This window comes from Seriola aureovittata, chromosome 20, assembly GCF_021018895.1.
Source record: "Seriola aureovittata isolate HTS-2021-v1 ecotype China chromosome 20, ASM2101889v1, whole genome shotgun sequence".
NCBI classification, from domain to species: Eukaryota; Metazoa; Chordata; class Actinopteri; order Carangiformes; family Carangidae; genus Seriola; species Seriola aureovittata.
Window position 1 is genome coordinate 17,139,007 of NC_079383.1, and position 27,012 is coordinate 17,166,018.

At 42.8% G+C, this 27,012-nt stretch overlaps 3 protein-coding genes across 7 annotated transcripts in view; 1 reads left to right on the forward strand and 2 right to left on the reverse strand.

Annotated features, from left to right (window-relative positions):
* Positions 1 to 5,519, reverse strand: part of fam49bb (family with sequence similarity 49 member Bb) — a 37,848-nt gene extending 32,329 nt beyond the window's left edge. The window contains exon 1 of the mRNA XM_056364808.1: positions 5,394 to 5,519. The gene's annotated coding sequence lies outside the window, so the exon portion shown is untranslated. The remainder of the gene's footprint in view (positions 1 to 5,393) is intronic.
* Positions 5,520 to 5,614: 95 nt separating this feature from the next.
* eef1a1l3 (eukaryotic translation elongation factor 1 alpha 1, like 3) lies at positions 5,615 to 9,122 on the forward strand. Its single transcript, XM_056364806.1, has 8 exons — positions 5,615 to 5,973; positions 6,680 to 7,065; positions 7,158 to 7,337; positions 7,411 to 7,707; positions 7,785 to 7,935; positions 8,088 to 8,344; positions 8,434 to 8,668; positions 8,769 to 9,122. The coding sequence occupies exons 2-8, from the start codon at positions 6,922 to 6,924 to the stop codon at positions 8,876 to 8,878; spliced, it is 1,374 nt and encodes a 457-aa protein (XP_056220781.1). The 5' UTR covers positions 5,615 to 5,973; positions 6,680 to 6,921; the 3' UTR covers positions 8,879 to 9,122.
* A 571-nt stretch (positions 9,123 to 9,693) lies between these two features.
* asap1b (ArfGAP with SH3 domain, ankyrin repeat and PH domain 1b) overlaps positions 9,694 to 27,012 on the reverse strand; it is a 54,954-nt gene continuing 37,635 nt past the window's right edge. Inside the window, exons 14-29 of one of the 5 annotated variants that reach the window (XM_056364804.1) lie at positions 25,785 to 25,951; positions 23,150 to 23,283; positions 22,785 to 22,876; positions 22,513 to 22,699; positions 20,791 to 20,876; positions 19,716 to 19,831; positions 19,554 to 19,621; positions 18,816 to 18,923; positions 17,682 to 17,910; positions 15,556 to 15,624; positions 14,700 to 14,861; positions 13,002 to 13,080; positions 12,781 to 12,845; positions 12,139 to 12,695; positions 11,167 to 11,289; positions 9,694 to 11,046 (exon numbers count right to left, since the gene is read on the reverse strand). In XM_056364804.1, the coding sequence (XP_056220779.1) occupies positions 10,972 to 11,046; positions 11,167 to 11,289; positions 12,139 to 12,695; positions 12,781 to 12,845; positions 13,002 to 13,080; positions 14,700 to 14,861; positions 15,556 to 15,624; positions 17,682 to 17,910; positions 18,816 to 18,923; positions 19,554 to 19,621; positions 19,716 to 19,831; positions 20,791 to 20,876; positions 22,513 to 22,699; positions 22,785 to 22,876; positions 23,150 to 23,283; positions 25,785 to 25,951 (2,317 nt within the window). In that variant the 3' untranslated portion in view covers positions 9,694 to 10,971. Of the gene's footprint in view, positions 11,047 to 11,166; positions 11,290 to 12,138; positions 12,696 to 12,780; positions 12,846 to 13,001; positions 13,088 to 14,699; positions 14,862 to 15,553; positions 15,625 to 17,681; positions 17,911 to 18,815; positions 18,924 to 19,553; positions 19,622 to 19,715; positions 19,832 to 20,790; positions 20,877 to 22,512; positions 22,700 to 22,784; positions 22,877 to 23,149; positions 23,284 to 25,784; positions 25,952 to 27,012 lie in introns of all 5 variants that reach the window. The other 4 variants (XM_056364800.1, XM_056364802.1, XM_056364801.1 and 1 more) reach the window with 4 other exon arrangements.

A 27,012-nucleotide genomic window follows, 5' to 3' on the forward strand; every position in this document is an offset into this window, starting at 1 on the left:
ATGTACGTTCAGCTGCAGTAAAAAAAGCAAGAAAAGCAGGGCACAATTCCACCTCAGGTTTATGTGACTGTTTAACACTAAAGGAGTGTGAGGATGAAGGTTTGATGCGGGGGCAGCACGGCAACAGTTTCATGCAAAAAAAAATAAAAAAGAAGCTGAATTTCCTGCTGGTCTGCCATCTGTGGCAACACCCCTCCTCTATGTGTCCACTGACATGTAGGCGGCCACATGAGGATCTCACGCCTGCCTGCTTCAACATGCTACGATAAAAAGGCATCACAGATTTTTAACCACTGGCTGCAGCAATAAACCCACTTTTTCTTTTAGCGATTTGATCCCTAATGTGTCTTTTCTCTGATTTGAGCCTGGAGCACATTTCTTTGCATGTGTGAAAGGTGTGTGTGTGGACCATGTTATTTATAGCCTAATGTTGAGAGATTCAATGCAAAGTACACTCTGCTTTTCTTTTCCCCACATTTACTGTGAAGATGCTGCTGCGGCGCACAGGGAGGGACGAATGAAAGCATCCTGTCGGAGGCCTTTGGATGGACTGCCTGCAGGACCTCTCCTCTCATTATGTGCATGCTCCAGGCTTCAGATAAGCCAACATCACAGGACGGAAGTGAGAGAGTTGAGAGGAATGCTCGAGTCGACCAGCACAGCCAGTGCCACCGCTGCACATCAGAAACTGGCACACACGCTGACTCATACACATCAGAGACTCACATCAAAAGTGTATCACTCGCCGCCGCTGAAGGCTACAAACACACACCACCACCACCAGGACCTCCACAGCTCCGGATCATCTTTCTCTGCTCATTTAACAGCAATCAGCCACATGAAATAAATCTGCTAGCAGACCGAACAGCAGGGAGGGCGCGAGTGCAGTTGATGCTTCCTCATATACTCACGCACTCCCTGAATCCATATGCTTGTTTTAAAGCAAGTTGTAGCTTTTGTAGAATCTAAATAGCAAATTCAATCAAGACATTATTTGTAATATAAAACTTTATTCAACCAGGAGAAGAGGCTGACTGAGATTACAAATCTCAGCTACACCAGTGACCTGGCCAAGACAACCGCAGCACATAGCAAAACATAGAGGCTACAAAAACATATACCACAAACTAAAATAAATGATATATAAAAGATAATAATCAAGAGTCATATAGATACGATCAGAGGAAGAATGTTCTCGGAATGCAGAGTCAGATATACGACGGATCAAAATTCTGCTCTCTAATAATTCAGCTCTGTGCAGGCCTGCTCTGAAGAGGGGTGGCAGAGGGTGGGGTGGGGGGGTGGCACAGTCAGCCTTTCCTACTGACTAACGCAAGTATGTCATCATTTCAACTATGATCTGTTTATGGACAAGAGCAGGCATGCAACGGCGATGGAAGAGGGAGAAATGAGATTACACGAGAGAAGTCCGGGACGTGATTCTAATTGTCAAACGGCACAATTTCTACAACACCAGACAAAAAGTATAACACGTGGGCCGGGTGGGGAATAAACACTTTCAAAAGCGTATACTTTAAAACAACAAGAGAAAGCACTGCAGAAAGGGAGTGCTACTGAAGTCACCAACTCCTCTGGATTAAGCCGTGTCATGATCGTGGTGTTAGGGCAAAATGCTGAACAGGCCAAATCAGTTAGAGGAAGTTAATCCGAATAACTGCACAAACAGCATTATGCTATAGAGAAGGATCAATACAGCTCTGTTCTGCATAAAGCTAAGGCAGCAGCACCTGACCTGAGCATGCTACCTCAAGTATGATGATGCAAACAGCCCTGTAAATATGTCCAAATCTTATAAAACATATTTGTTTAGGGACTGTGTGAGACAGCTGCTGGTTAGTGATCATGTTCTTGTGTCAGCCCACTGAAGATCACAACAGCCTTTAAACAGTGAGGAAAAATCAAATATGAGCGCCTGAATAAAAAGCCATAAAAAGATGGTTCTCACTCTAAATAATTTTCTGTGTTAACATAAAGTGGTGAAAAAGCAATTAAACACGTTGAGCTGCAATAAATGTCACAACACCGCAGTAAAACCACACAACTGTGCATCAACTGAATGTGTAACAGCAATGACTCAACTAGACGAGTCATAAGGTAGATGTAGGTGTGTGTGTGTGTGTGTGTGTGTGTGTGTGTGTGTGTGTGTGTGTGTGTGTGTGTGTGTGTGTGTGTGTACCCACTTGCCACCGGAAATATAATAAAACAGTCTGACTCTCAGCAGGACACTTCATTGAACCTCATACCGAGAGTAACTCAACCCTCAAGCCAGCAGCTCAGTGGCACTGGGTGCGTTCAAGGGAGTGGGGCTGCACAGAGGGGTCCGCGCCCTCAGCGGCTCGGGACATTCTTGCGAAGTCAACAGTTTAATTCACTGTAAAATGAGCTAACATCCAAACTGTGTATTGTGATCAAATGTTTTATTCTGACTAATCTTTCCTAATCAATGTATGGACAGTCCTTCAGTTCATCCTTCTAAAATAATGAATGCGGGTCTGTTTGTAAGTCTGTGAACGTGAAAATGTCCAAGCGTCTTAAAAAAAAAAAGGTCCTTGAAAGAGACTCCTGGAAAAATGATTAATAATTAAAATGACCTACCATTACACTCACTCTACTCTCGTGTTATCACCCCAGCTACAGTATCTACAGTTGTCCAACTAGGAAACACATTTGCTGGAGAAAGTATGTGGAAAATCCGCCCTCATGGGATTCCTCTGGGGTTTACTGGTTTTAGTGGCTCCCTGAAGGCATCCCAGTGGGTCGAAACGAGACAGTTTTGTTGTATTTTATCTGCACTAGGCTGAGCGCAACGAGAGGCTATTCTGTTCATATTCAACATATCTCTGTTCCTGTTGTTATTTAAACACCCATAATGTAAACACTGATGTAAAGCGCTGATGAAAGTCCCGTCCAACGCCACCAAAAAAAAGACAGGGAGTGAAAAGCTGTATGAGCCTATGACAAGGTACAGCCAGATTATAACTTAATAGTAATAAGTAAAAGCTGAAAAAGAACCATTTCCTAATCTGGTGGAACATTTTTGTTTGGCAACGTTGCTACACAATATCCAGTCAATGTTTAATTTCTAAGAAAGGTCATGCCTAACAAACCGTGCCTCTACCTGCATTAGCCTGTGATTTATGAGGGACTGCATTGTGCTAAATGAGCCACATTCTCATTTCATGCTTGTTTCACAGAACAAGGCTGTGAGAAGAGGCTCCTGCTCGCTACTTCCTGTCGCCACAAAACGCTCCAACACCAGATTTCACTTTCTTGTCACAAGTAGCCTTTCCTCTGACTTTTGCAATCTATATAAGTGCTGCTGCAACTTTTTCATACTTCACTGATCAGAATAAGGAAGAGTTGACTAAGTGAGATTTGAACTCCCTCAGAAGTCTCTCCATCTATTGTCCCATCTGTTCACACCACTGCAGAATGGGTATGAGACACGGCACAACAAGTTGTACCTTGTCTCTTACCGCTACAACTGTGGGAAATGTCAGGTACTTGTAATGTTGTTTCCAGTCCAAATTTACAAGTCTACACCGAGTTGAACTATGAGAGCAGAAATGTGTGTCATCCGTCTAAGAAAACGGCTTAACATGGAGAGAGAGGTGATATTTCCATCTTTCAAAATGCACAGTTGTAGATGTGAGGAGGAGAAACTACAAGAGTAAACTCACATAACATGGGGAGGTATGACTGAAACCTTTTTACACTGGCTTAAAAAGGTAAGAGTATACATGTCTTAACTAATGCATGAGTCTAAAGACTGTGTCCCACTGGCAATGAAATTACCTCTGCAGTCTTAAAAGGGAGTTCTGCGTCGCAATGTGTCAGAGTTTAAGCCTCAGTTTCACCTGAACATTCTTCTGTCAGGGGATTATTCTGGAGCCTCGCCGCTCTTCATAACATGTCTAATCAGCCACAGTGCAGCAGAACTGGCCTAATTTGCACAGGCAGAAACCGTAACAACTTTTTCAGACAAATTACATGTAGACGTTACATCACAACCGCAACCATCCGCCTAACATAGCGTCAAATCTTGCTCTCTGGACGTTTCACTTCCACTTTCAGGGCTACGCAGAGACTGGGCATAAAGGAAATAACGCATCACTTCCGTTCTATGGCTTTGTAGATAATTAATGCAAACAAACACAAAAAAACATTTATCAAATCAACTTAAGTCAATATTAGCTATCTGCCGTCTGAGCTAATGGCAGGTTTATTAGTGGACTCTCATGACTTTTGGGAGATGCCAGGGCCCAGTGGTTGAATATAACAAAGTACATTAACTCCAATACTGTGCTAATGTGCAATTTTGAGTTAGATATTTATATTTTATGCTACTTCAGACTATATTTCAGAAGGAAATATCACACTTTAGTCAGTTAATCAATCAGCAGGAAATGAGATGGCAACTGTTTTTATAATCAAATCATAGTTTTCATTTTTTTTTTTTGTTTGAAGCTTCTCGACTGTGAGAACTTGATGCTTTTCTGTGGTCATATATAAAATTAAACTCAACACATTTGGGTTTTGGGCTGCAGATAAGACAAAATATGAATAATATCATAAAAACACTAATACTAATAATCCAAAAACACAACAGCAGTATGTTTCTTATAATACTTTGCACTTTTACCCATGTAAGATTTTGAATTGAGGACTTTTACTTTGTAATAGAATATTTTAACATTGTGTTACTGCTACTTTTACTCAAGTGAATAAAGTGAATAGTTGATCTGAATTAGTTCCAGGATCACACTTTGGAAAGCTCAGGCAAAACTCTTTTATCATGCATTGATGAAAATGAAAAATCATCAGAGACAAACCGGCTCTAACCACGTCCCAGCTGTCAGCGTGTGCATTTCCTTTAATGCATCTTTAATGATGCATCACATACTGCCTGTAAGCGAGCAGTCTTGATCCAAGCTATACGGTTAGTTTAAAACTGTGTAGATAATCTAACACACTTTATAGCACGCGCGAGGCACAACACAGCTGATAACGTGGCTTTAGTCATATATGGGTCAAGCATGTAACATTCAATGCCACTGACCAAATAAAGGGGAAATTTTTGCCTTGAGAAACCTACCGTTGATCTTAAAAGAGGAAGTTAACGGTGCATCGAAGATGCGATCAAAACAATTCAGATACTTCTCATTGTTTGAATTTAAAGCAACTTCACGATAAGTTACTGGGTTTGATTTCGCCAGACACGTTTATGATTCATCATTCATCTTTTTTGCCTCCGAGGAACAAAATGTAAAACTCAAAAAGAGCCTCGGTGAATGGCAACCGGTGGACTATAAAGGCTGCAAGTTGAAAAGGCAGAAAGAGCGTAAATAAAGTGGTAATTTTCTCTCTTTTACCTTGATGCTCGTAGAGAAACAGGGGAGTCGACGAGCTGGATACCACGCTAGGAGCCAGTGGTACGGGCTGAAAGGAGAAGAAAAGCGATTTGCGGTCGCTGTTTCCGGGTTAGTTATCGAGCGTCATTGTGGCCGTCAAAATGGGAGGGGAGTTCGTTTTGTGTAACCCTTGTGCGCGGAGGGAGGGAACGAAAACACCTTCCGTTCTTAACTGAAGCTAGACCCGCCCGGTCAATGGAGCCCCGCTGGTGTGTTTCAACGGTGGCTTGAACCGGATTACTACTGACCTAGCCTATTAATATGTCTCACCGCTGCTTTAATTAGGACTTGTGACCGTCAGAAACCGTTTAGACACACCGTCTCCAGTTGTCCCAAAGTTTAGTCTCTCTGCCGAAGTGTCCTTGAGCAAGAAGCTAATACAGAGCGTTGACAAGCTCCAGGGGGCGCTGTTGTTTTATTTGACCCTCCACTATGACCTCAGCATCCTTATGTCATTCTTAAAATATGCAAAACTATGCATCGTTATTAATGAACGCTTGTACACGACTGTTGACCTAATGTGTTTGTAATTTCTGGTGCGGTAAGAAGGTAAAAGGAGACATTTATCAGAGAGCACTGAACACTTCTATAAAAAGCAAAACTTTGATATCAGAAAAGGCATTAACATGTTTTTTTGTTTTTTTTTACAGCCTGTATGCAAGTTAGCATGGCATTAGCTGATGATCATGAATTGTCAAAGGGCATTTAAAAGAGAGAAAATTTCAATTCTGATGTTCACGGTTTTGTGAAATAAACTTCAATGCACAGATACAGACAGGAAAAGTTAACCCACCTTGTAAAGGTCTTTATACTCCATCACTCCAGCAACTAGGACACACGACACGTCTTATTCTGAAAACAGTAACTACACCACAAGCTTATCAGTTTGAAGTTTTGAACTGCTACTCAGCTCCTGACTTTCCTATTAAACAAAGATAAACTTCCACAATCAGCAGTATTTTTATATGAAAACATGTGTCAGCTGTTTTTCTTTCAGTCTTTGTGGTTAATCATAGTTTGTTTGATATATAGGCAGAGGCCTCTTCAAAGAGTGCAAACCTCCAGAAGACACACCTGGCTGTAATTTGAGATGATTAAGTGATCCATAGTGGTAGACTTTAAAGGAGAAACTGTAAGAGCGTGCTGAAGCTGAAACATTTCTTACTACTCCCTGTTGTTCACAATCAGAAGCAGCATTAATGAAGAATTCCCAAAGCGTTTCAGCATTTTATTCTCCTTCTTTGCAGACTTCTTAGCAGAGTCCATATTTTCAGCAGAGTTGGACTGACACCAATTAAGCTTAAATCAGTAGCACACCTGTCTTCAATCATCTGTGCAGCGAGGCCCCTGGGAACCTATAAAGTTAGTGCGAAGAGGCCGTTCAGATCCATTTGATAGAAGAAAAAGGAAAAGTCAAGTGTTGTTTCATCTCAGAAGAAGCCAACAGTTAACGTGTTTGCTTAGCAAAAACTAAAATCTTCCTTCAAACATGGCAAAAGAGAAGACTCATGTTAATGTAGTGATTATTGGCCATGTTGACAGTGGCAAGTCGACCACTACCGGACACCTCGTCTATAAATGTGGTGGCATCGACCAGAGAAGACTAGAGAAGTTTGAGAAAGCTGCGGCACAGGTGAGAATAACAACTCTGCAATAAACTTGATTATCAAAATGTTAAAACAGTTCAAATATAAGTTTTTTTTGTTTGTTTGTTCTGTTTTACAGATGGGAAAGAGTTCCTTCAAATTTGCCTGGGTGTTGGACAAGCTGAAAGCTGAGAGGGAGCGTGGAATCACCATTGATATTTCACTGCTAAAATTTAACACACAGAAGTACACCATGACTATAATCGATGCTCCAGGCCATCGTGACTTCATCAAAAACATGATAACGGGGACGTCACAGGTAAAAAGCACGGGTTTAAAGTTTTCTGTATGCATAAACTTGTTTTTTTGACTGTACCAAATGTGATTTTTAGGCTGATGTTGCCCTCCTGGTGGTCTCTGCAGCCAAAGGAGAGTATGAGTCTGGTGTATCAAGAAGTGGTCAGACCAGAGAGCACGCCTTGCTGGCCTACACTCTGGGGGTCAAGCAAATCATAGTCTGTGTGAACAAAATGGATCTGACGGAGCCGCCTTACAGCCAGAAACGTTTTGACGAAGTGGTGCGAGGTGTGAGCGGCTTCCTCAAGAAGATCGGCTACGACCCCAACACCGTGCCTTTTGTCCCAATTTCTGGCTGGACCGGGGAGAACATGATCACTGCAACTCAGAAGGTAAAAACACTTTTTTCTTATTAGGTCTAAAATCACCCAGAATTGACATGAAATATGTTAAAGTAATGTGTGTACAGATGCCCTGGTTCCAAGGCTGGAAAGTCAGACGAAGGGACGGGAATGCAAGTGGAAGAACTCTACTTGAAGTTCTGGACTCCATACACCCGCCTGTGCGCACCATCAACAAGCCTCTACGATTACCTCTGCAGGATGTCTACAAAATAGGCGGTTAGGAGCTGTTCTAAAGTTGATTTAATGAATGCTTTGTCTTAATTCAAGTCCACCCTTCCTTGATTTCCAGCCAACTCAGTTGATTAGCTCTAATCAATCAAATGTTTGCCATTGACTGGAAAATCTAAGAGCTTTGTTCCCGCTTCCAGGAGTTGGCACTGTACCAGTGGGCAAAATTGAAACTGGCATCCTCAAACCCGGTATGACCCTGATGTTCTCCCCCGCCAAGCTCACTGCCGAGGTCAAGTCGATCGAGATGCACCACCAGGGGCTGCAGACGGCTCTACCAGGACACAACGTTGGCTTCAACATCAAGAACGTGGCCGTCAAGAACCTGCGGCGCGGCGATGTGGCTGGCAACGCCCAACAGGATCCTCCATCAGATGTCAGCAGCTTTGAAGCTCAGGTTAGTTCATGCAGCTAGAAATATTTTGGCTGTAATATATGTGCTTGTCCCCTGAACTGATGTTTCCTGTCTTTTTTTTTTTTTTTAAGGTGATCATCCTGAACCATCCAGGGAAGGTCAAAGCCGGTTACTCTCCTGTCCTGGACTGCCACACCGCCCACGTGACCTGTCGCTTCACCGAGCTGAAGGAGAAGCTCGACCGCCGCACTGGCAAGAAACTGGAGGACAAGCCACAGCTGCTGGTGTCTGGAGATGCTGCCACAGTCAAACTGGTTCCCATCAAGCCCATGTGTGTGGAGAGCTTCTTCACATACCCTCCCTTAGGTACGAAGTGTCAATCCACTGAGGTTTAAATGCAAAGGAAATCTCCCCCCCGTGTCGACCTGTGCAGTGTTTTTGAACTGATCTTTGTTGTGCTCCACAGGTCGCTTTGCAGCCAGAGACTTGAAGCAGACGGTTGCCGTGGGCGTCATCAAGTCGGTGGAAAAGGCCCAAGGGTCGAAACTTCCACACAAAGTCCAAGTGTGTAAATAAGTTTGTATTTGTTTACCAGTATTTTGGTAGTACTGCTTTATGTGAACAGTTTTATTTGGTAAGACAGTATTTGTGTGTTTTGACACAAGGCATTTATTTTGTGTTTGAGGTGTATAGTATTCCTGTGTTAATATTGAATCCAAAAAGAGTTGGATGGTGTGTTTAGGTTGAAATGTTAAATCAGAATTGATGAGATAACGAAATAAAGAATAATTTGAAGAACTTTTGCTTTGCATGTTCTTAAACTGAAGTTAATGTAGAATCAAGTTAGAAATACTTTCTCAATGACTTTGGTTGAACGACTGTTGATGAACTTGGACATAGAGTAACGTTCTCTATAATCAATATTTTGGGTTAAATATCTATGGCAAGTATTCAAAACCTAGTTTTGTCCATTATACTGTATGTTAATAGTTTAGTCCAAGGGTTGTTGTATGTATTGATTTGATCAGTGGGCAACTGCTTTTGTGTGCATTTTGTTCTTAATTTAAAATAACTAGTAATAACTGAAATGTAGTGGAGTAGAAGTAGCATAAAATTAAAAAAGCATACCTTTACAAATTATAATACAGTACTCAAGTGAGAGTAACTGACTAGTTACAATCCACTACTGCTTATATTTACAGAGTGTAAATTACCATTTCCCAAATTGTCTATTTCTTTATCTTGAGTCCAACAATAACTTCAATAAGCTGCTTACAAAAAAAAAAAACTTTTTTCTGTAATGCTAAAGTTTTTGAAATTCCAAGGGAGGGACAAACGGATCTTGAAATCATGTGGTGTAATGGCAGCTAAGTAAAAGAGCAGGCTGAGGGTTGAAGTACAGCACTTTTAATGATACAATGGGTTGATGGGTTTGTTCCTTAACATGGGAAGAACTGCAAGTCAGTGAGGACCGGGTGAAAATACATCGGCCGTCCAGCCTTTTACAAAGTCCACCCTTCATCTAAAAAGACATCTCTAGTTCACAGGCAAACCTGGAAATGTACTGAATCCAGTAACATGGAATGATATTACATGACTCAAACTAAAAAAAAAAAAGAAAAATTCAAGCTCATGAGGTTTTACAAGACACTGAATTGTGAACACAGGTTGTTGTGAAACTTCTAGCCTGTCAGAAAATCAAGTTATTGCTAAGATGTCCTCTTGAGTTTCCCATACTTGTCATTAATAGTGGCTTCAACGACAGGATACCATTTGTGTAGTCCTGCTTAATTAATAGTGGCTCTTCAAACCCTGAGGTGAGCGTCTTTGAACGCAGCACTCCACTCAATTCCAGTCATTGTTACACCATGCACGGAGAAGGTCAAAGGACTGTGGAGATGGCGTCGAGTTCACACACAGAGCATACACACAGTGAACAGTGTAACAAGGAGTAAATTAGTGACCTACAGTGAACCACAGGCTTTGATATTCCACCACACAGTAGCAGCAGGTTTCTATACTGTAAAACAACCATAATACGTGTACACACAAAAGCAAGCAAGAACAAGGAGTACATTTAATGAAAATCTTTTCATCTCGGGAAGATCAGTGGGAGACTCCTGCCTCTTCAGTCAATTATGGTGGTAAACAGGGATGCAAGACACAAATAGTGACATGACCTATTTCACATTCCTTTTTCTTATTTGTCCTTTTTCCAGAAATATAAGCTGATAATTACTTGAGGGCCAGTAAAATTAATACAGATAAAATTCAAACTCTACCGCCCTGATGCTTAATCTGACAGGTAGAGAGCAATGGTACATGTTTTGTACAATAAAACATGTATATACACTCACACACAAATATATATATTTACATACATATATACACAGTAACAGCATAAACATAGACTTTTAGGTAAGTGCTAGGGTTCTGAGAGTGGCTTTGTCACAGCCGTGCTATAGGGTTAAGATAATACTGGTAGAGGAAGAATACACACATTCTTTGTACAGCATGGATCAGGCATCCATGGCTAGATGATCCTTCTTGGGTTTCTTCATTTTTTTTTTTTTTCTTTAGGACACTTGTCGTGTGACAAGGGGTGTTATGATAGCTATTTACAGGAGCTCCCGGTTTCGGGAGAGGCGTAGTGCAAGTCTTTCTGGCTGTCAGTCACTCAGGATGTGCACAAAAGACATGGGGAACACCCCTTTTCTTTCCGGATCTCCCTCAATGTGCCCGATCTGGAAGTAAAGAGAGCATGTGAGGAAAAGAGTATAATGTGGCATTGAGTGGTTTTTGGGTGTGAGTGCTGAAGAGTGCTGAGGAGCAGTACACGGTGGAAGTAATGAAGCTGGACTCACCCACCACTCCTGGTCCTCCTCTCCTGTAACTATGATCACCTCTCCTTCAACAAAAGTCAGTTCATCGTCGTTGTCAGCCTGGCAGTCATAGATCGTCTTCACACGGCGGGCTTTGCTCTTCCCCTGGATAAACAGACGACAAAACCGTTACAATTGCAAACAAAGACGACTTTTGTTTTGGTTTAACTTTCATTTAATTTGTAAACCCACCGTAACCAGAGATATTCATTTCACTGGGCAACAAAACAAGCATCAAAATCCTTTTTAAAAAAAACTCTGAGCAGCAGGTCCAGAAATTAACAAAAGGTTGGGACAAGAAATCCCCTTCAAAGCTCAGGAAATACCTGGAAAATCTAAATTAAGTGTGCAGATTCCATGTTCATAGAAAACCGCTTTGGGCCACAAGGTGATTTCCAAGAGTCTCTGACCAGGTAACGGTTTCTGGTGTACTGTATCTTGTATGTGATTTTAAAAAACGACTGAATACGCAACCTGAATGGATAGTAACATTTGGCACCACACTGCTAGCAGCAGGAGAAAACACCACCAGTACATCATTAGCACTAAAAACATCTAACAGCTTTTTTTAAACTAGTGAAAAAACAAAAACATAGCAGAGGGAGGAAATATGGAGCAGCTGAGGACTGGAGTCTTCCTCAAAGGGCGACTGCCTGAGTCCAACAAAAAGGACGTTCACACAAACCTCGGTGCCATGACCAGAATATTAAACAGCTGATAGTGGATGTGGATGTATTACATTTATAGTTTTATAAAGTTGCCCCTCAGGTTGATCTCTGTGATCCACTGAATGATGTGTTTCTTTCTCTGTTGGACCTATTTTCAGCAATGTCCACGCACTCTGATCTCACTAGTGAGGTGAGCACAATGTTATCGTAACTGATAGAACCGACGGCATTGAAATAAGTTCTCGAATAAATAAAACTCAAGCAATAGAGGCAAGAGTGTTCGTACCGTGTTGATCTTCCTCGGCAGCGGCACAGGCGTCTCTGCAGTTCCCGCTGGAGTCCCGTTGGTGTCCTCGGCAGGCTGGTGGGAGGGGGTCGCTATATTTGCCTGCTGATTAGGTGACGGTGAATCTTGAGGCTGCGGCTGCGGCTGCGGCTGAGGCTGAGGTTGAGTTTGAGGTGGAGGTGGAGGTTGCGTTTGAGGCCTCGTCGTCTCTCCAGGAGGCGGCCTGGGAGCGGACTCGGCCGTTCCAGGTTTGGGGGGGATGTCTGCGAGATGAGGCTTGGGAGGGAGGTCTTTGAGCTGGGGTTTGGGCGGGAGGTCTCCCAGCTGAGGTTTAGGAGGGAGGTCAGAGAGCTGCGGCTTCGGAGGAAGTTCTCCGGGTTTAGGGGGAAGTTCAGACGGCTGTGGTTTGGGGGGCAGGTCTCCCAGCTGAGGCCTGTCCGCCAGAGGAGCCTTCTGTGGGGTGTCACTTGCTGGCGGGGACTTCTGGAAGACCTCTGGAGGAAGGCTGGGCTTATCCATAGACGGGTGGTGTATGGTGTCAATCTTCCGCAATGCCACTGGAGAGAACAGCACACAGTCACGCTCAACCACTCCTTCATTTGAACAGCCTACACAGAAATGAAAACTGGACAGAGGCCGTACCTTTTTGAGGTAGTTTGGGAAGAACCCTTGGACCAAGTGTAGACTTTGTGTTGCTTGACGTAGTGCTGGGAAGAGATTTTCAGATGACGTAAAAACGAAAACAAAATCTAAGAAGTTGCTTGCACCTCATCAGCTGGAATACATTTTATTACAGCGAGTGATTCAATAAATTTCAGACCGATTTAAGCTTCGAATTTCACCGTGGTCTGTGTTTTTGGTACCTTTGCTGTTGAGGAATGCCTTCAAACTTGTTAGAAACCGGAGACATCTTGCTGACCGGAGGTGGGGTGGAGTCACTTCCTAAAATACCAACATTAATGACGACAAACAGATTACTCAACACCATAAGAGAGCGCTAACCAAGGGATTAAATTGATATAAATGTGGGAATAAATTAACATGCTGTGATGGTTAAAAAAAAAAAAAAAAAAAAAATATCAATGAGGGAGGCGTCATCTGGCTGAGCTTTCCATGAGCCCGAGGTATTTGGAGACTGAGTTTGTGCAGTACAAAGTGTCATCCTTTAACTAGTGGTTTGGTGTTACATCATGTGTGACACAAACACCACAGAAGACAAACAATAACAAGTGGAATAACAGTAAAAAATATCCCCATTGTACACATATGGGATAAAGGTACAATGACTGAGGTGCGTTTGATTTCATCCCCTGATGCTTCAGCTTTTGAGATCTCGCTATTTTCCCAACTAACCCTGAGTGAGACCAACTCATGAATGTCTCTACGAACAGTTTAAAGGTATGCTGAATGGTGGGATTCGCTTAATTTGTGGGTGTTAATTGCATAAAATATCTCTTTAAACTTTAGTAATTTTAATGTAGTGATTAAAACATATATAACTTATATCTAACTTTAATATTTCTGAAATTGTCACTGATCTGCTGTGGCAGAAATGTAAATAGCTATGTAGTAAAAGTTAACAGTGAAAAATGAAACTTAATAAATAAATTAAAATATGTAGTTCTTTGGGAGAGGCTGTTTTTTTAGGCTCAGATCACCATTGAACAACCCTTTAAACGGCAAGAAGGCACTCATGATCTGTGCAGTTCAGGGTAAAAATGACCCCCCCCCAAACCATTAAGAATCTAAACATCTCTAAACATTTGAGCATTAAAATTCATTAAATGTTTATTCTTTGACAAAATAATCTTAAAAGATAAGGCTGTTGATATTCTGCACTCAGCTACTGTCAACAAATCCAGAGACCAAAGACCAAAACCAACAATAAATTCATTATATGTTATATTTCTTATTCCTGTGTCATCCATTAAAAACACGGTCCTTCATTACCATGAACACCAGCGCTGTAGTTTACATAAATACTACCTCATAAATACTTATGCCCATTGTGCATTAATCAGTCCCCAGCAAATGCACTGTTTATTCCTATTTGTGTAATGTTAAAAACATGTTTAAGGAAATTAGAATGACTTCTTTAAAGAAACTATCAATTTGTTGTTTTAAAAGATCTGTGTCTTCAGTAGACACCAACAGACCTTGAGAGGAAGACTAACATATTGCTTGTTTTGATCTTTTTGTGGGATTTGTTGACTGTGTGAAAACATAGAACAACACAAGCCTTTTCATTTAACTCAAGGTCCTCTGACAAGCTTTGTGTGGAGCTCTCAATAGCATCTGAAAGTCTACACCAGTGAATGGAGTTGGTTCAGCTGTAACGGAGTTAGTTAAGTTGTCATCACATGATAACAGGTTGTACACCGGCTGATAAATGGTTGAAAGCTCTGGGGGAAAAAAAATAGCAAGTGGACCTTGAGTTAAGATTATTTTATCAATCTCTCCTCAAACAGAACTATTTAAAATCCTCCTGCATCTCTGAAGAACCACGATATTCTCGCTTCAGGCTGGAACCAGCCCCACTGTTACGAGTGCTTGCGTCTCACCCCCAGTCAAGCCCCCTTTACTGTGTGGACTGTGAGAGAGCGGGCTGGGTGGGTCAGACAGGGTGCGTTTGTGTCCAGGAGGTGGGGGCGGAGGCCTCTTCTTGGACAGGGTGGAGCTGCCTCCTGGTGTGAGTGTAGAGGGAGGGCCAGATGGGGGAGGAGCTGGAGGAGCGATACACAAAACACATGAGGTGATGAGGTCCCCACAAATCAGCCTGTTTAACCCCAAAAACCCAGAGAAGGTAAAGGAGAAGAGACGATAATGAAACGTGGACAGGAGAGGAGGAGCTGAAAACTTGGAAGAGGTTTTGTTCACTGTCAGGAACGTGTTTGGGACAAAACGAGGAGACACATTAATACAAGAAAAACAAAATACTGTCTGAACAAATACAACAAATATAACATAAATGTCTGGATGGCAACGCAAAAATAATTAAAGGGATGCTGTGATTTGGTGTGTGGGCATGTGTTTTGGTGTGTCTATCAGGTTGGTGTGTTTATGAATATGTCTTTCTGACTATATTGGGACACCAAAGCATTCACTGGTCACTATTATAGAGAAGAGTAGAGTGAGAGCAGCTAATAGAGAGCTCAGCCAGAGAGGAATCAGCTGTGTTAAGAGTTTACAGCTCAAGGATGGTGGGACATGATTGTAGAAAGATGAAGAAAAAAAAATCATGTAGGCAAGAAATAATTAACTGGAGAAAGAGCTTGCCTACATGGTCCCATTGTTCACTTAAACAAAAACCACCACCACCCTTTAAATATGAGCTGTAAAGGAAGAAACAACTGAGCGATAACTGTATATGGGGCACACAGCCGAGTAAGGGGGAGAACGTAAAAACAGGATATTCACTGATGTATGGTCGAGTGCCAGCCAGTGTGGCGTAGTGCGAATGAGAGCCAAGGAATGCCAAGTGTGGAGCTGAAAGAATAGAGAAACAAAAAAGAGAAAGAAAAGAGAGCGAGATGAGGAGTGTGGGAGAGAATCTACAGTATGTCAGTCTTAAAAAGAGCTGCTCCCACACACTATAAAATAACAAGATGAAATCTTATCAGTGGCAAGCAAAGCAAAAAGAGGAGAAACGGCGCGAAGCTGGCCCCGGGGCGAGCTCTTCAGCACCTACTGAGAGAGAGAGAGAGAGAGAGAGAGAGAGAGAGAGAGAGAGAGAGAGAGAGAGAGAGAGAGAGAGAGCGCTGCGCTGCTAATCAGGCGCATCTGAAGAGTTAGCATGTTATTCTATATGTATGTATGTAATTTAATCTTTTATTCGGGCTTTTAATCTTATTTTTGCATAAATCAAACTGAAACACTCCACTTGTTTCCAGTGCTATTTTAATCAATCAAGATACTTTTAAAATTATTAATAGCCCCCTTTCAAGCCTAAGGAACAAAGTTGCTCCATGAACTAAACACAGAGACTTTTGGGGGACCAGGAACTGAGTTCCTAAAGGGTTCCTGAAAAAGTTCCTGCAGTGGATAAGTGTCAGGTCTATGAAGCTTTGGATTTCTCCACAGACCACAGGGGAATGGACGGGGTAGTATCAGTAGAGTTTGTAGGGGTGGTGTCTTTTTTTACCTTTACCAAAGCTAAAAACAGTCTGTGATTAGGTAAGCTGCAAATGTTAGCATGTTGGTCAACTAGCTTACTACCTGCAGTGGTAGCCTAGTGTTACCTTCCATAGCCAAGGAGCATTTCATTAGGTAACTGCATGAGTTTGTGGACTTACAGGTTACACTAGAAAAAGGTTAGCATCTCTGCTCTGGTCTTCATTGGGTTTGGGGAAGTTTATACTCCAGCAACTGCAGTTTGTTTGTCCAGTTTTTCGACAATGGGCCTCCAGAGAGGGGTATGTAAGAGCTTTGGATATTAAAAACAGCATTTTGGTTTTAAAGGAAATCTGGTAGAAACATTAAAAGTCATTTGGAGAATGAGTCAGCGGTAATTTTCTAGCTAGCAGCAACTAAAACTAAAATTTGCCGACGATCTCATCTGCTAGAAATGAGAAGCTAATTTTGTTTACTTATGTGTGAAATTGAAAACCCATTGTTTGGTAAATCTGCCACTGTTACTGGAAACAGCATGTGCACCACGTTAGAAAGGGAAAACTTACATTAGCAGTAACTCATGGGAGCTTTAACGAGGGGTCAAATGAAACATGTTAATTTGCATTGGAAACAGGTGAGATTTCACTCCTCTTGTTTTAAGAAAAATAAGATTTAAACGCAGAATAATGGATTAAATGACTTGTTAGGATGGATGTTGTGCAGTGTAAGCTCTTGCAATGTTTTAAACCACTGACCAAAGCGGAGACTGTCAGTGTTTTAATTCCCTCCACACAGGGAGGAGTGTTATTTTTAATTCTAATACTGCGGCGACAGCACGCCCACGGTATACTCTGTGTGTGTATATTGCGTCTAGGCTAATCATGAGGTGTGTATCCAGCTTCCCTTTCGCACACGCCTGACTAACCATTGCCTCCCTGCCCTATCCTGCAGCCATGTTTTCCTGAAGGTTTACTGTGTAAGCAATCTTAATGACACCTGCTTCCCGCCCTCTGATCTGTGTGTTGACAAATTGCATACCACTGCAGGGTGTGTGTGTGTGTGTGTGTGTGTGTGTGTGTGTGTGTGTGTGTGTGTGTGTGTGTGACTGACAGCGCAAAGAAGAAACTTTCGTGAAAAGTGATTACGAAGCATTCCTCTGTAGCTAATCCTGCCCTGGATATAATCAAACATTAACAGGCATAATAAAGTCAATTTCACAAGCTATCTTCTCGCTACAGTAATCAGACACAGTAAAGCATACAGACAACCTCTAGACCATTTGCATTACAGGCTGACATTTGCAAAAGAGATAGCAGAACACGATCTCCTGAATTTACTGACTGTCATGTTTATAAGCGAGAGAACGATAAAACTGAGTGTCGTCTGAAAATGGATGCAGGTTTGAGGGGTTTCTTGGAGCAGGCAGTTCTGACCTTTGCCCTGGTTCCTGGGTGGCAGCGGCGGCCCGTCGGCCACAGGGGAGGAGGTGAGGTCGGTGGATGCGCTGTACATCTGGTTGGTGAAGGCGCTGTAGGACAAGCGCTGCTGCTTGTCCCTTTGGCTGATGAAGCCCGGCAGGGAGAGCTTATCGTGGGGGGAGAGGCTGGAGGAGTGGCAGAAGCTCTGAGGCCTCGGGGAGCGGTCCTTCTTTATGGGACTAGGCTGGAGAGGGACACGAAACAGATGAGACGGAGCTGACATCAGCCCACGAAGATGCACTTGCTCTTTAATTTGCTTGTTAATGTTTAGCTGTTTGCATATAACCGCGGTTTCAACAGCATTTCAACGGGCATTTCAATATGTAGTTAGAATCTATTTCTACTTAGATATGGTCATTAAAATGTAATCTAGTTTGTAAAAATCTTCACTTTTCAAATTATTTGAGCTCATTTTTGAACTACATCACTAAATGAATGCCAGTTTTCTGGCTGCATTGCACTATGATGTTTTGAAGTATCTGAAATTGGTATATTTGCTCTTACTGTGGATTTCTGCTTCTGCATAAATGTAATTCAGTCAGTGCAAAGCTGTGAATTGAGAGAGAGGCCCTTGATCTTTGACTCTGCAGAACTGACACTGTAACGTGAGCTGCTGATGCTTTAAAGTGGTGAAAATCCATTTGCAGCTGAATCAATTGAACCCCGACCTCAGCAACCTTGGGAAATACATCCTTACACTGTGTGTTGTGTGCTGTTCAAACAAGCATTTTGAATAACCTGGACGTCTTTTGGCTATTTTCCATTATTTCCCTTCTACCTGCTCCATCTAATTCTTTACGCAAAATTATGAATCTAGAGAGAAATCTTCGTTCTTTCACTGGATAATACATCAAATCCTGACTTGTTGATTCTGATTCTCTTTTCCACGTTGCATTGGAGGATTATCCATAAAAATAAAGGATGTACCACGAAAAGACTAAAGGGAGCTTAACAATATACAGAATCTCCAGCAACAATTTTCTTTTTTTTTCATATATTATTAGTTTTATTCAATAGCATGGTGTTTGGTGTGTTGAAATCCAGACTGAATTCAGGTTCAAACAAGTGAATTTGAGGATCTGTTCAAACCTTATCATCCAGGTCATCATCACTCTCATCCATCTCCTCCAGTCTGAGGCTCCACTCATACTCCACATGGATGTGAGGATTGAATTTCCCCTCTGCAGCCTGGACAAGCTGACACAAAGAGACACACAAACATCCATCAGTTAAAACCTAAAGATGGTCAGTTTACAAATATCTAAGACAAAAGAAAAGCAGAGAATATTTAATTTGAGGAGCTGGAACCAATGTATGTTGGACGCTTACATCATTTTTTTTACTAACAATTAATCAACAAAACACTATAAACAAGTCACAGGAAGAAAGGAGAATAATCATACAAAACCATCAGTCAATACTCTTCTCTAGAGATTAGCAATTACCCAATATACAGAGCTACACTACAAAATAAATTTGCCAGTACATTTTTTTAATTTTTTATCAGAGATTCTGCGCTGCATTTGAAGCTGCTTTTTTTTTGTCTGCACGCTCATATTAGCGTTAATAACAAACATACATCAACAATTATTTTCACTCTGCTGTCTCTGTTGCCTGAGGCTGGAGACAGACCTTTGACTGCCATCTAGTGTTCTGAATAATCTGCCCAATAACTGGTCAACACGCGTCCACTCAACCATAGCCTTTTGTTTAATGTGTCTGATTTGATCTGTATTGTTTTTTCTGTATATATAATTGGAAGTCTTTATAGACCATTAAAATCTACTGTGATGTCCAGAAGCTGCAGCTGGGCGGTCCTGTACTTACTGCCTCCTCACACTGAGTGTTCCTCAGTCGCCTGGCAACATCCAGCGCCGTCTCTCCGTTCTGATTGGCTAAAGGGGAGCGGAGGGATAATCAACGGTTAGGGTCTGATACGTGCACACAGGCGTCGTTAACGAGAGGCTGAACCTCGACATTGTGACTCACCGATGTCAGTGGCCGGCTTGCCCCTCAGGAGTAACTTGAGGCACTCGGGCTTCTCGTACATGCAGCAGTAATGCAGGGCGGTGTTCCCCCATTCCGTCTGCTTATCCAGGTTACCGCTGAGAGCACACACACACACACACACACACACACACACACACACACACACACACACACACACACACACACACACACACACACACACACACACACACACACACACACACACACACACACACACATCTAGTCAGGACACAGGTCACAAGGGTGTTTTCCACAGTCCTGTGGCTTCAGGTTAATGTGTTATTACCCATGATTCCGTGTTTTAGCATGAGAGAAAATGGATTGGAAACAACATAGATCTCTCTTTTCCATTAAAAGTCTGAAGTGAAAAACAAAATAAACAAAATTGGAATCTGGATGATGAGATTTAAACAAACAAATAATAATAGTAATAATAATAATTATAATAATGCAAGACAGACATGCTTTGGAAAAACTAGCCAACCTTGTATTCCCTGTGCAAAAACCAACTTCATGCTACACAGTTACAGCAGGTAAATATTCCCTTTTAGATCTTCTGCAGCTCCCAGAGAAATACTTTAAATAATGAGGGTGAAGCATGACTCCATATAAGCACAGCTATTAATTAATGAGAAGGTCCCGCTTCTTCTGTGTGGAGGCTGGGTGCAGCAGGAGCAGTGGTGGGTAAACAATTGAAAGGAGAGGAATAAATTAAGGCAGAGAACAAGTGCTTGACCCATTTCTGTTTGCCTTGTGGGAATCTGAGCTGAGCTGTGCAGCACTAAGCTTTCCTCTGCACTTCCACTGCTTTATCACAGACCGGAGCGCCGAACAAGAAAGACTCACAGCAGACAGACAGAACATATTTAATACGCATGTTTTTCCACTAAAGTGTTGTTTACTACATAATTCAGCTGTAATCCACTGATGTGTTTAAAGACATTTTGAGGGCTGTTTAACTCGTGGGAAAAGCAGAAGCCGGTCCCACATGCTTATACAATTATACAACGCTATTCTAACTTCTTACTCGTGCGAGTGGCTCTTAAAAATGTACCTGTTCTGCACAAGGAAGTCCACCAGGTGCAGTGAGGTCTGGTCAGCAGTCCGTACAGAGTAGTGCAGTGCTGTCTCTCCGGCTTCCTGCAGGGGGCCATCAAACACAGCAAAGACACGGTGAGACAATCTTGGGCAGCATCCATTCTGTATTCTCTCCCTCTCTGTGTCTCTTTCAGCATTTAAACAAGCTGCAGTAAACAAAATGGCTCCTAAAAATATTATTTCTACAAGCACTAAAGTGAAATTTGCCCATTTTTGCATTCATGCCATGTGATTTGGCGTTTTAAAATTGAATCTAGGTGTTATTTCTTTCGATTCGACGTTAAAGATAGAGATAAAAGATTACATTAATGGAAGTAACGGTTACATGTGCTGTGTATTTGGTGGCATCCCGGCATCTGTAGAGGAGAGTACATGCTGCATTTAGTGCTGCATTCCTGTCGGGCTATCTGTGTCTAGGTTTAGTGGGGGAGTGGGATGTCACTGTGCTGTCTGCAGCCATTCAGATGTACTGACAGCAGCAGATTAGATATCGGTGAGTCAGACTTCATAGCGCAGACAGCAGCAGCAGCAGCAGCTCCCTCTGTCACCAAATGATATCCTCTTTTATTGCGTAGCAGCATTGAATGCTTAATTTTTCATTAGAGGAGAACCATGTCTGTGCTATAAAACCATCGACCCATTTATGTCAGATTAACTCTGACCACCCATGTTGTTTACGCTACAGTATCTTCACCATCTCCTGCCTGTTATTTAACTTTCATTTATGCCTAAAGCAGTGGCGCAACAGCAACGAGGAAACAAAGAGAAAACAGGCTGAACCGCAGAATAGAAAACAGACACACGAATTGAGCCACCGCAGATGCCGTCATTTAAGTAAATATGGACTCAGCAGAGATGATGCTCTACAACGTGGTGGAGGTTACTGGATGTCACCACCTGCTGGTGAAGTTATCCGGATGACTCAAAATTTTCCAACTGTTACGCCCATTTCTGCCCACCAAATAATTCACCAACTGGTAGAAATGTGTCAGCATTGGTGGACGGGAATAAACCTCACATGAGGATGAACCACTGCAGCGGCATGTGTAAGAGCTGTGGGGAGGAGGTTTCCTGGCTTTGTAGTTTAGTGTGGGATCACTGAGCGTCACAGAAATATACTGTGGAGGTTATGGGAGGAGGCTGACATGTAGCCAAGATTCCAGGCAGCAAGAATGTCAATGTTACATGATAGGTATCTTCGTCAAGGCCTTCTGAGAAATATTCAATATTTAAAGGGCCAGTTCAGCCAAATAACAAAGGCGAGAAACATACATCTGCACTGACGCTGAGTGGTTTCACAGCATGCAGATAGTTTGGGTTTTATTTGCCGAAGTGTCCTTGAATAATCTGGATAATCCACAATCTCATTGTCTGCAGTTTCATTGAGCCGATTTCTTTTATGCATTGCAGCTGTTTTTACATTGGCAATGTCGCAGACTGTGAGAGGGGTGACGGAAACACTAAAAGTCAAACATTTGGATATTATAGCACACACATTTGGCCTTTCACCTCTCCTGCATCCGGCATATAAACTCTTAAGTGCTCTGAAATTGAAATCACTGCAACAGCTACAGGAAACCAAACCAAGCAGCGAATTGGTTGATGACTTATTGTACAGATGATCTAGCACAAAATTAGCTTTGAGCTTGGAAACCACTGCCACAGAGTTCAGACTCACCGGCCCCGCCTCTGGGAGCGGCTCCATAAGCTCCACCCCCTCTGCGTAGACCTGGATGAGGGACAGCAGGTCCCTGGACTGGACCGCCTCAAACAGCTCGATCATTTTAGCTGCCGCAGACGTGCATGTCTTCCTCGCATACTTGTGGTCCACGTACTTAGCATTGATGAACTCCTTCCTCACCGTCCTGCGGGCAAAATATTGCGTATTAAAAGTGTGTTTTAAGAGAAAAGGAAAATTCAGTTTGGATATATAAGTCAGAAAGCACTTACATGTCACTGGAGGGAGTGGGCTTTGGTGAAGGGGAAGAGAGATTTCCCTCCATGATCTCATTGAAACTACTGTTCCCTACATTCTTGGCCAGCTGGGGGAGAAAGAGGGAAAAGTCAGTCATCGGATCACAGTAATGTGAAAACGTAGAGCAGCATTTGCTTGTGCTCGGAGACAGATGAGCACAGTGGATCTGGGAGTATGAAAGTACGCTGCTTCAGGGATCAAATTCTGCACTTTCCTGTGTTTCTACTACTCTTTCATTATTTTCTAATATTTCACTAGAGATGAAAATAGTAGAGGGTGTGGACTGTTGCTTCTCCAAAAACGACTATTTATTCACTCAGCAGACCGTGTCCAGACTCACCAAGAGTTCTGAGGTTCCCAGCTTGTCGAGCTCCATGGACTGGATGCGGGAGATGTGGACCCCCATCTCACGGTGGATGCCAGAGCACTCGATGCAGGTCAGGATCCCCAGGTTGGTGGAAAGCCACTTAGGGTCTACAAACACAAACAATATAAGAAAACACATGTTAGCCATCTACCTCCAGTATAAAGTTACTGCAATAGGCATGAGTGGAGCTGGTGTGGACCCAGTAAAAACTATTTCAAGTTGGATAAGATGCACCAGGTACCTCTGAAAGCTGGTAGCTGCAGATGCAGCAGGAGATACAGTAACTTCACTTCAACTACCCAGAAACCGTGCATATGAATTAAAATCTTTATTGGCAATAAATGCCACAGAGATCACGTTTACAGAATAAAAGAGCAGGAGATGTTTCAGCGATAAAACACATCAGTCATGCCCCTTAATGAAATTTTTTTTTTTTTATTTTATCTGGCTGCATTGTATTCTAGCTCTTTAAGGCCGTTGTGTTTAGAGAAAATAGTTTCTCTGTGTCTCTGAACTTGATTCGTTCCTGGATGATTGTTGAACCTGGGAGAAAAATGGTGCGGCATTGACAGAAACTATCACTCTTGAAGTGAGAGGGGCCGACATCAAAACCACAGACATCGATGTTTAAGGGATAGATGAAACATTTTTCTGCTTCAGGACTCCTTGATAACTGCGCCGCGAGCGTTTAAACACTGTGTACATTCTGTCGCTTTTCTGTGTGAACGAGAGAAATACATTTCACACATGAACAGGTTCATCGTCAGTACTTGTTTTTATTTGACTGTTAATCCCATTTAATTAGTTACGTTTTTTAAATTCAGAATATCATATCTGACACTTCCTGCAGACAGAGAAGTACAAAAATCCTATACCAGACTTTCATTTTAACAAACAGGAAAGATCCAAGTGATCTTTTTCTGCTACAGCTGCATTTATTAATCCTGTGTCATTGATGAAAAACACAGACAACCTTTCATCAGCTCAAATATCTGATGAAGCTGTGGATGCTCTTACGTGCGATGTGCGTACAGCCATAAGGTCATGTAATCTTGGTCATGTTACAAACATGATTCCGGCTGATGAGACAAACCTGCCTTGGATTTATTGTCACAAACAGTGACCCCACAGTCACATCGTACAGCAGGAGGCAGATAAAGTCCATTGCATAATCTACAGTCAATCAAACGGCACAAGCACGCTGAGATGCACCAGCGGGGGCTTCACGCGGCGCCCTCTGAACTGACTGACCGGCGTCACTGCCTGATGCTCTGATGCAATCTGGGAGATTTAAGCCTCAGCATGTAGCTCGGCCGTGTTGTCCGTGACCTCGGTGATGCTGTGAGTCGCGGGATGTCGTTCTGTCCGAATCTGACATGTTAACACCAGGCAGAGGTCGGCGGGAACGTCAGAGGCAGCCCCAAAAACCAATGAGTCATACACAGAAACACAAGCCGCGAGCAGGCAGGCACGTGCACACACACACACACACACACATGCGTGCACACACATTTACACAGGACAATGAACAGATGCAAGCTGGTGATAGGTCACGAAGTGCATGTTAAGCATGATGAGTGAATGCACGCTGACCTCCACAGCCGTTTAACGCTAATGCTGCAAAGCTGTGTGTTATAGAGGGAGACCCTGGGAGAATATGAAATAAGATGGAGTCGTCCTCTTTCTGCTCAGACCAGAGGGAACAAAGAGGCGACCTTTCAAAGTCATTGCAACGACCTTTCAACCATGAAGTTAATTTTAGGCGTGGAGCAAAGAGACGCACCTCAGCGCTGGGTGTCATCTCCTCGGCGTAAGCTAAAAATCGATTGTGGTTTTAATAAAGTAAAACAAAGCACATCTGGCAGTGTTACTACTGAAGCCATGTATACTGCAGCAACAAGAGTATAGACATGACAAATTACCTCCCCCCTCTGCAGATATCAGGGGTCGTCGGAGCGTGTGTGACTTATGTAACGATGTGATGTAATGATGTTGTTTCTCAAAGCGAAGAAATGTTTTTTTTCCCCTCAGAGCATAAAGTCCTCCCGTCGGTCCGAGCTGCTGTGTGTGTTTGTGTTGACAGAGGAGAATGTGTGTGTGTGTGTGTGTGTGTGTGTGTGTGTGTGTGTGTGTGTGTGTGTGTGTGTGTTAAGTGTCAGAGGGCCTGAATGTCTACGCCAGTCCTGAGTGCTGAGTCTTTGCTTCCCAATGTGGGGGAGGACCAGGATCGGGTTGTGTCCTGAATGCCAACAACACTAATGCACGCACACACACACACACACACACACACACACACACTTGTTCACTGAAGGCTGCTGGGGGATTTTGCAGTGCAGCTTGTTCAGTTACCATCCAACTGAAGGACACGGAGTTCAAGGTGGCTGTGACTCTGCAACGGAGTCAAGATTGGTGCGTGGATTTAAATAAAACATTTGCTCAGAGCTGAAACTGAAAATGCTGAAGTGAAGGTGTTTGTCTTTTTCCTGGAACAAGGTGAGGGTTGACTAAGCATAAAACAGGAAGAGGATGTGCATACTATATAAAGCTTCTCTGGACACACACACACACACACACACACACCACACACACACACACACAGCAACAGTACCTGCAGCTCCACAGTCGCAGCAGACTTCATTGCCCGGCATGCGCAGCACGTCTTCTATGATGGCTTTAGTGAGGTCCTCTAAACCGTCCTCGCCTCCGCTGCTCTGCTCGCCGCGGAACGCCATGTTCAACGCCTCCTCCTTACTGTTGGTCAGCACCGAGATCCAGCTGCAGGAGGTAGGACATCATGAATGGCGTTATAAGTAGAGCTGGAACTATTTTGCTTGAATTTTTCTGCTTGAAAAACTAGAATTAGAAATGAATGACTGAAAAGTTGATTATAGCGAAAAGAGAGCAAGGTGTCGGTTTCCATAAACCCAGTGTATTCTTCATTATACACAGTTATTAAGAGATCTTTAGCCAAGTCTGTGGTCATTAAGAATCATGCAAACAGGAAAAACTGCAGCTGACTTTCAAACACAATGTGGTGCTACACTCTACCCACTGAACTGGCCCGCACACACACCTACACACACACACACACAGAGTGGGCTTTATGAGCCTGACGTCAGCATTTCCTCTGTCAATGCCACTCAATGCTGCCTGTAAAGACACAGGCCAGACAGGGAGTGGGCACACGGACCGATGTGTTAGATTGTCTGTTTATCCGTCTGTGTGTAAAAACAAGAAATTTTAATCCACAGATGCGTAGGTGTGCAGCTGCTGAGCCAAAGCAGTTCTGTGTTTACTTATAATATGCATTATAATATGCTCCCAGCCTAATTGAGGGGGAGTGTGATTGCCCAAAGCAGAAGCCCTATGGAATACTAAATATTTCATGGAGTATCCCATGAAGACGCTGCTGCAGTTGCTGCTGCTGCTGCTGCTGCTGCTGCAGTTGGAGGTGCGTGACAGAACCAGCAGTGAGGAGCACTGAGCTGGATCCCAGAGGACTACATGTACATGGAGCTACAGAGTGCTCGAGCAGCACTGAAACAAGCCGCACAACCACAGCAAAGACAGAAGAAAGCTTCCGGCATCAGAGGAAGAAGATGCCAGCCCAGAACAAAAGTGTCAGAAATCAAAGCGTGCTTCAAGAGCGTTTTAGTCTAGACAGCTCAAGAAGATTCAGTGAGACTGAATTCAGTTTCCTTTTAATGATTCAGGGTGTTTCTCCCTCGAGAAGCAACACAGAGTTTACTTATTAAACTATTTTCATAATTTCGAGGGGAAAAAACATTATAATGAAGATTATCCATCTAAGAAGCTTTGTGTCATTAGCATGGAGC

Excerpts from the sequence above, each read along its gene's own strand:
- eef1a1l3 (XM_056364806.1), top strand. The coding sequence starts at position 6,922 with ATGGCAAAAGAGAAGACTCATGTTAATGTAGTGATTATTGGCCATGTT. Across the intron at positions 7,936-8,087 it reads GGATGTCTACAAAATAGGCG|GAGTTGGCACTGTACCAGTG; the intron begins GTTAGGAGCTGT and ends TCCCGCTTCCAG. Across the intron at positions 8,345-8,433 it reads TCAGCAGCTTTGAAGCTCAG|GTGATCATCCTGAACCATCC; the intron begins GTTAGTTCATGC and ends TTTTTTTTTAAG.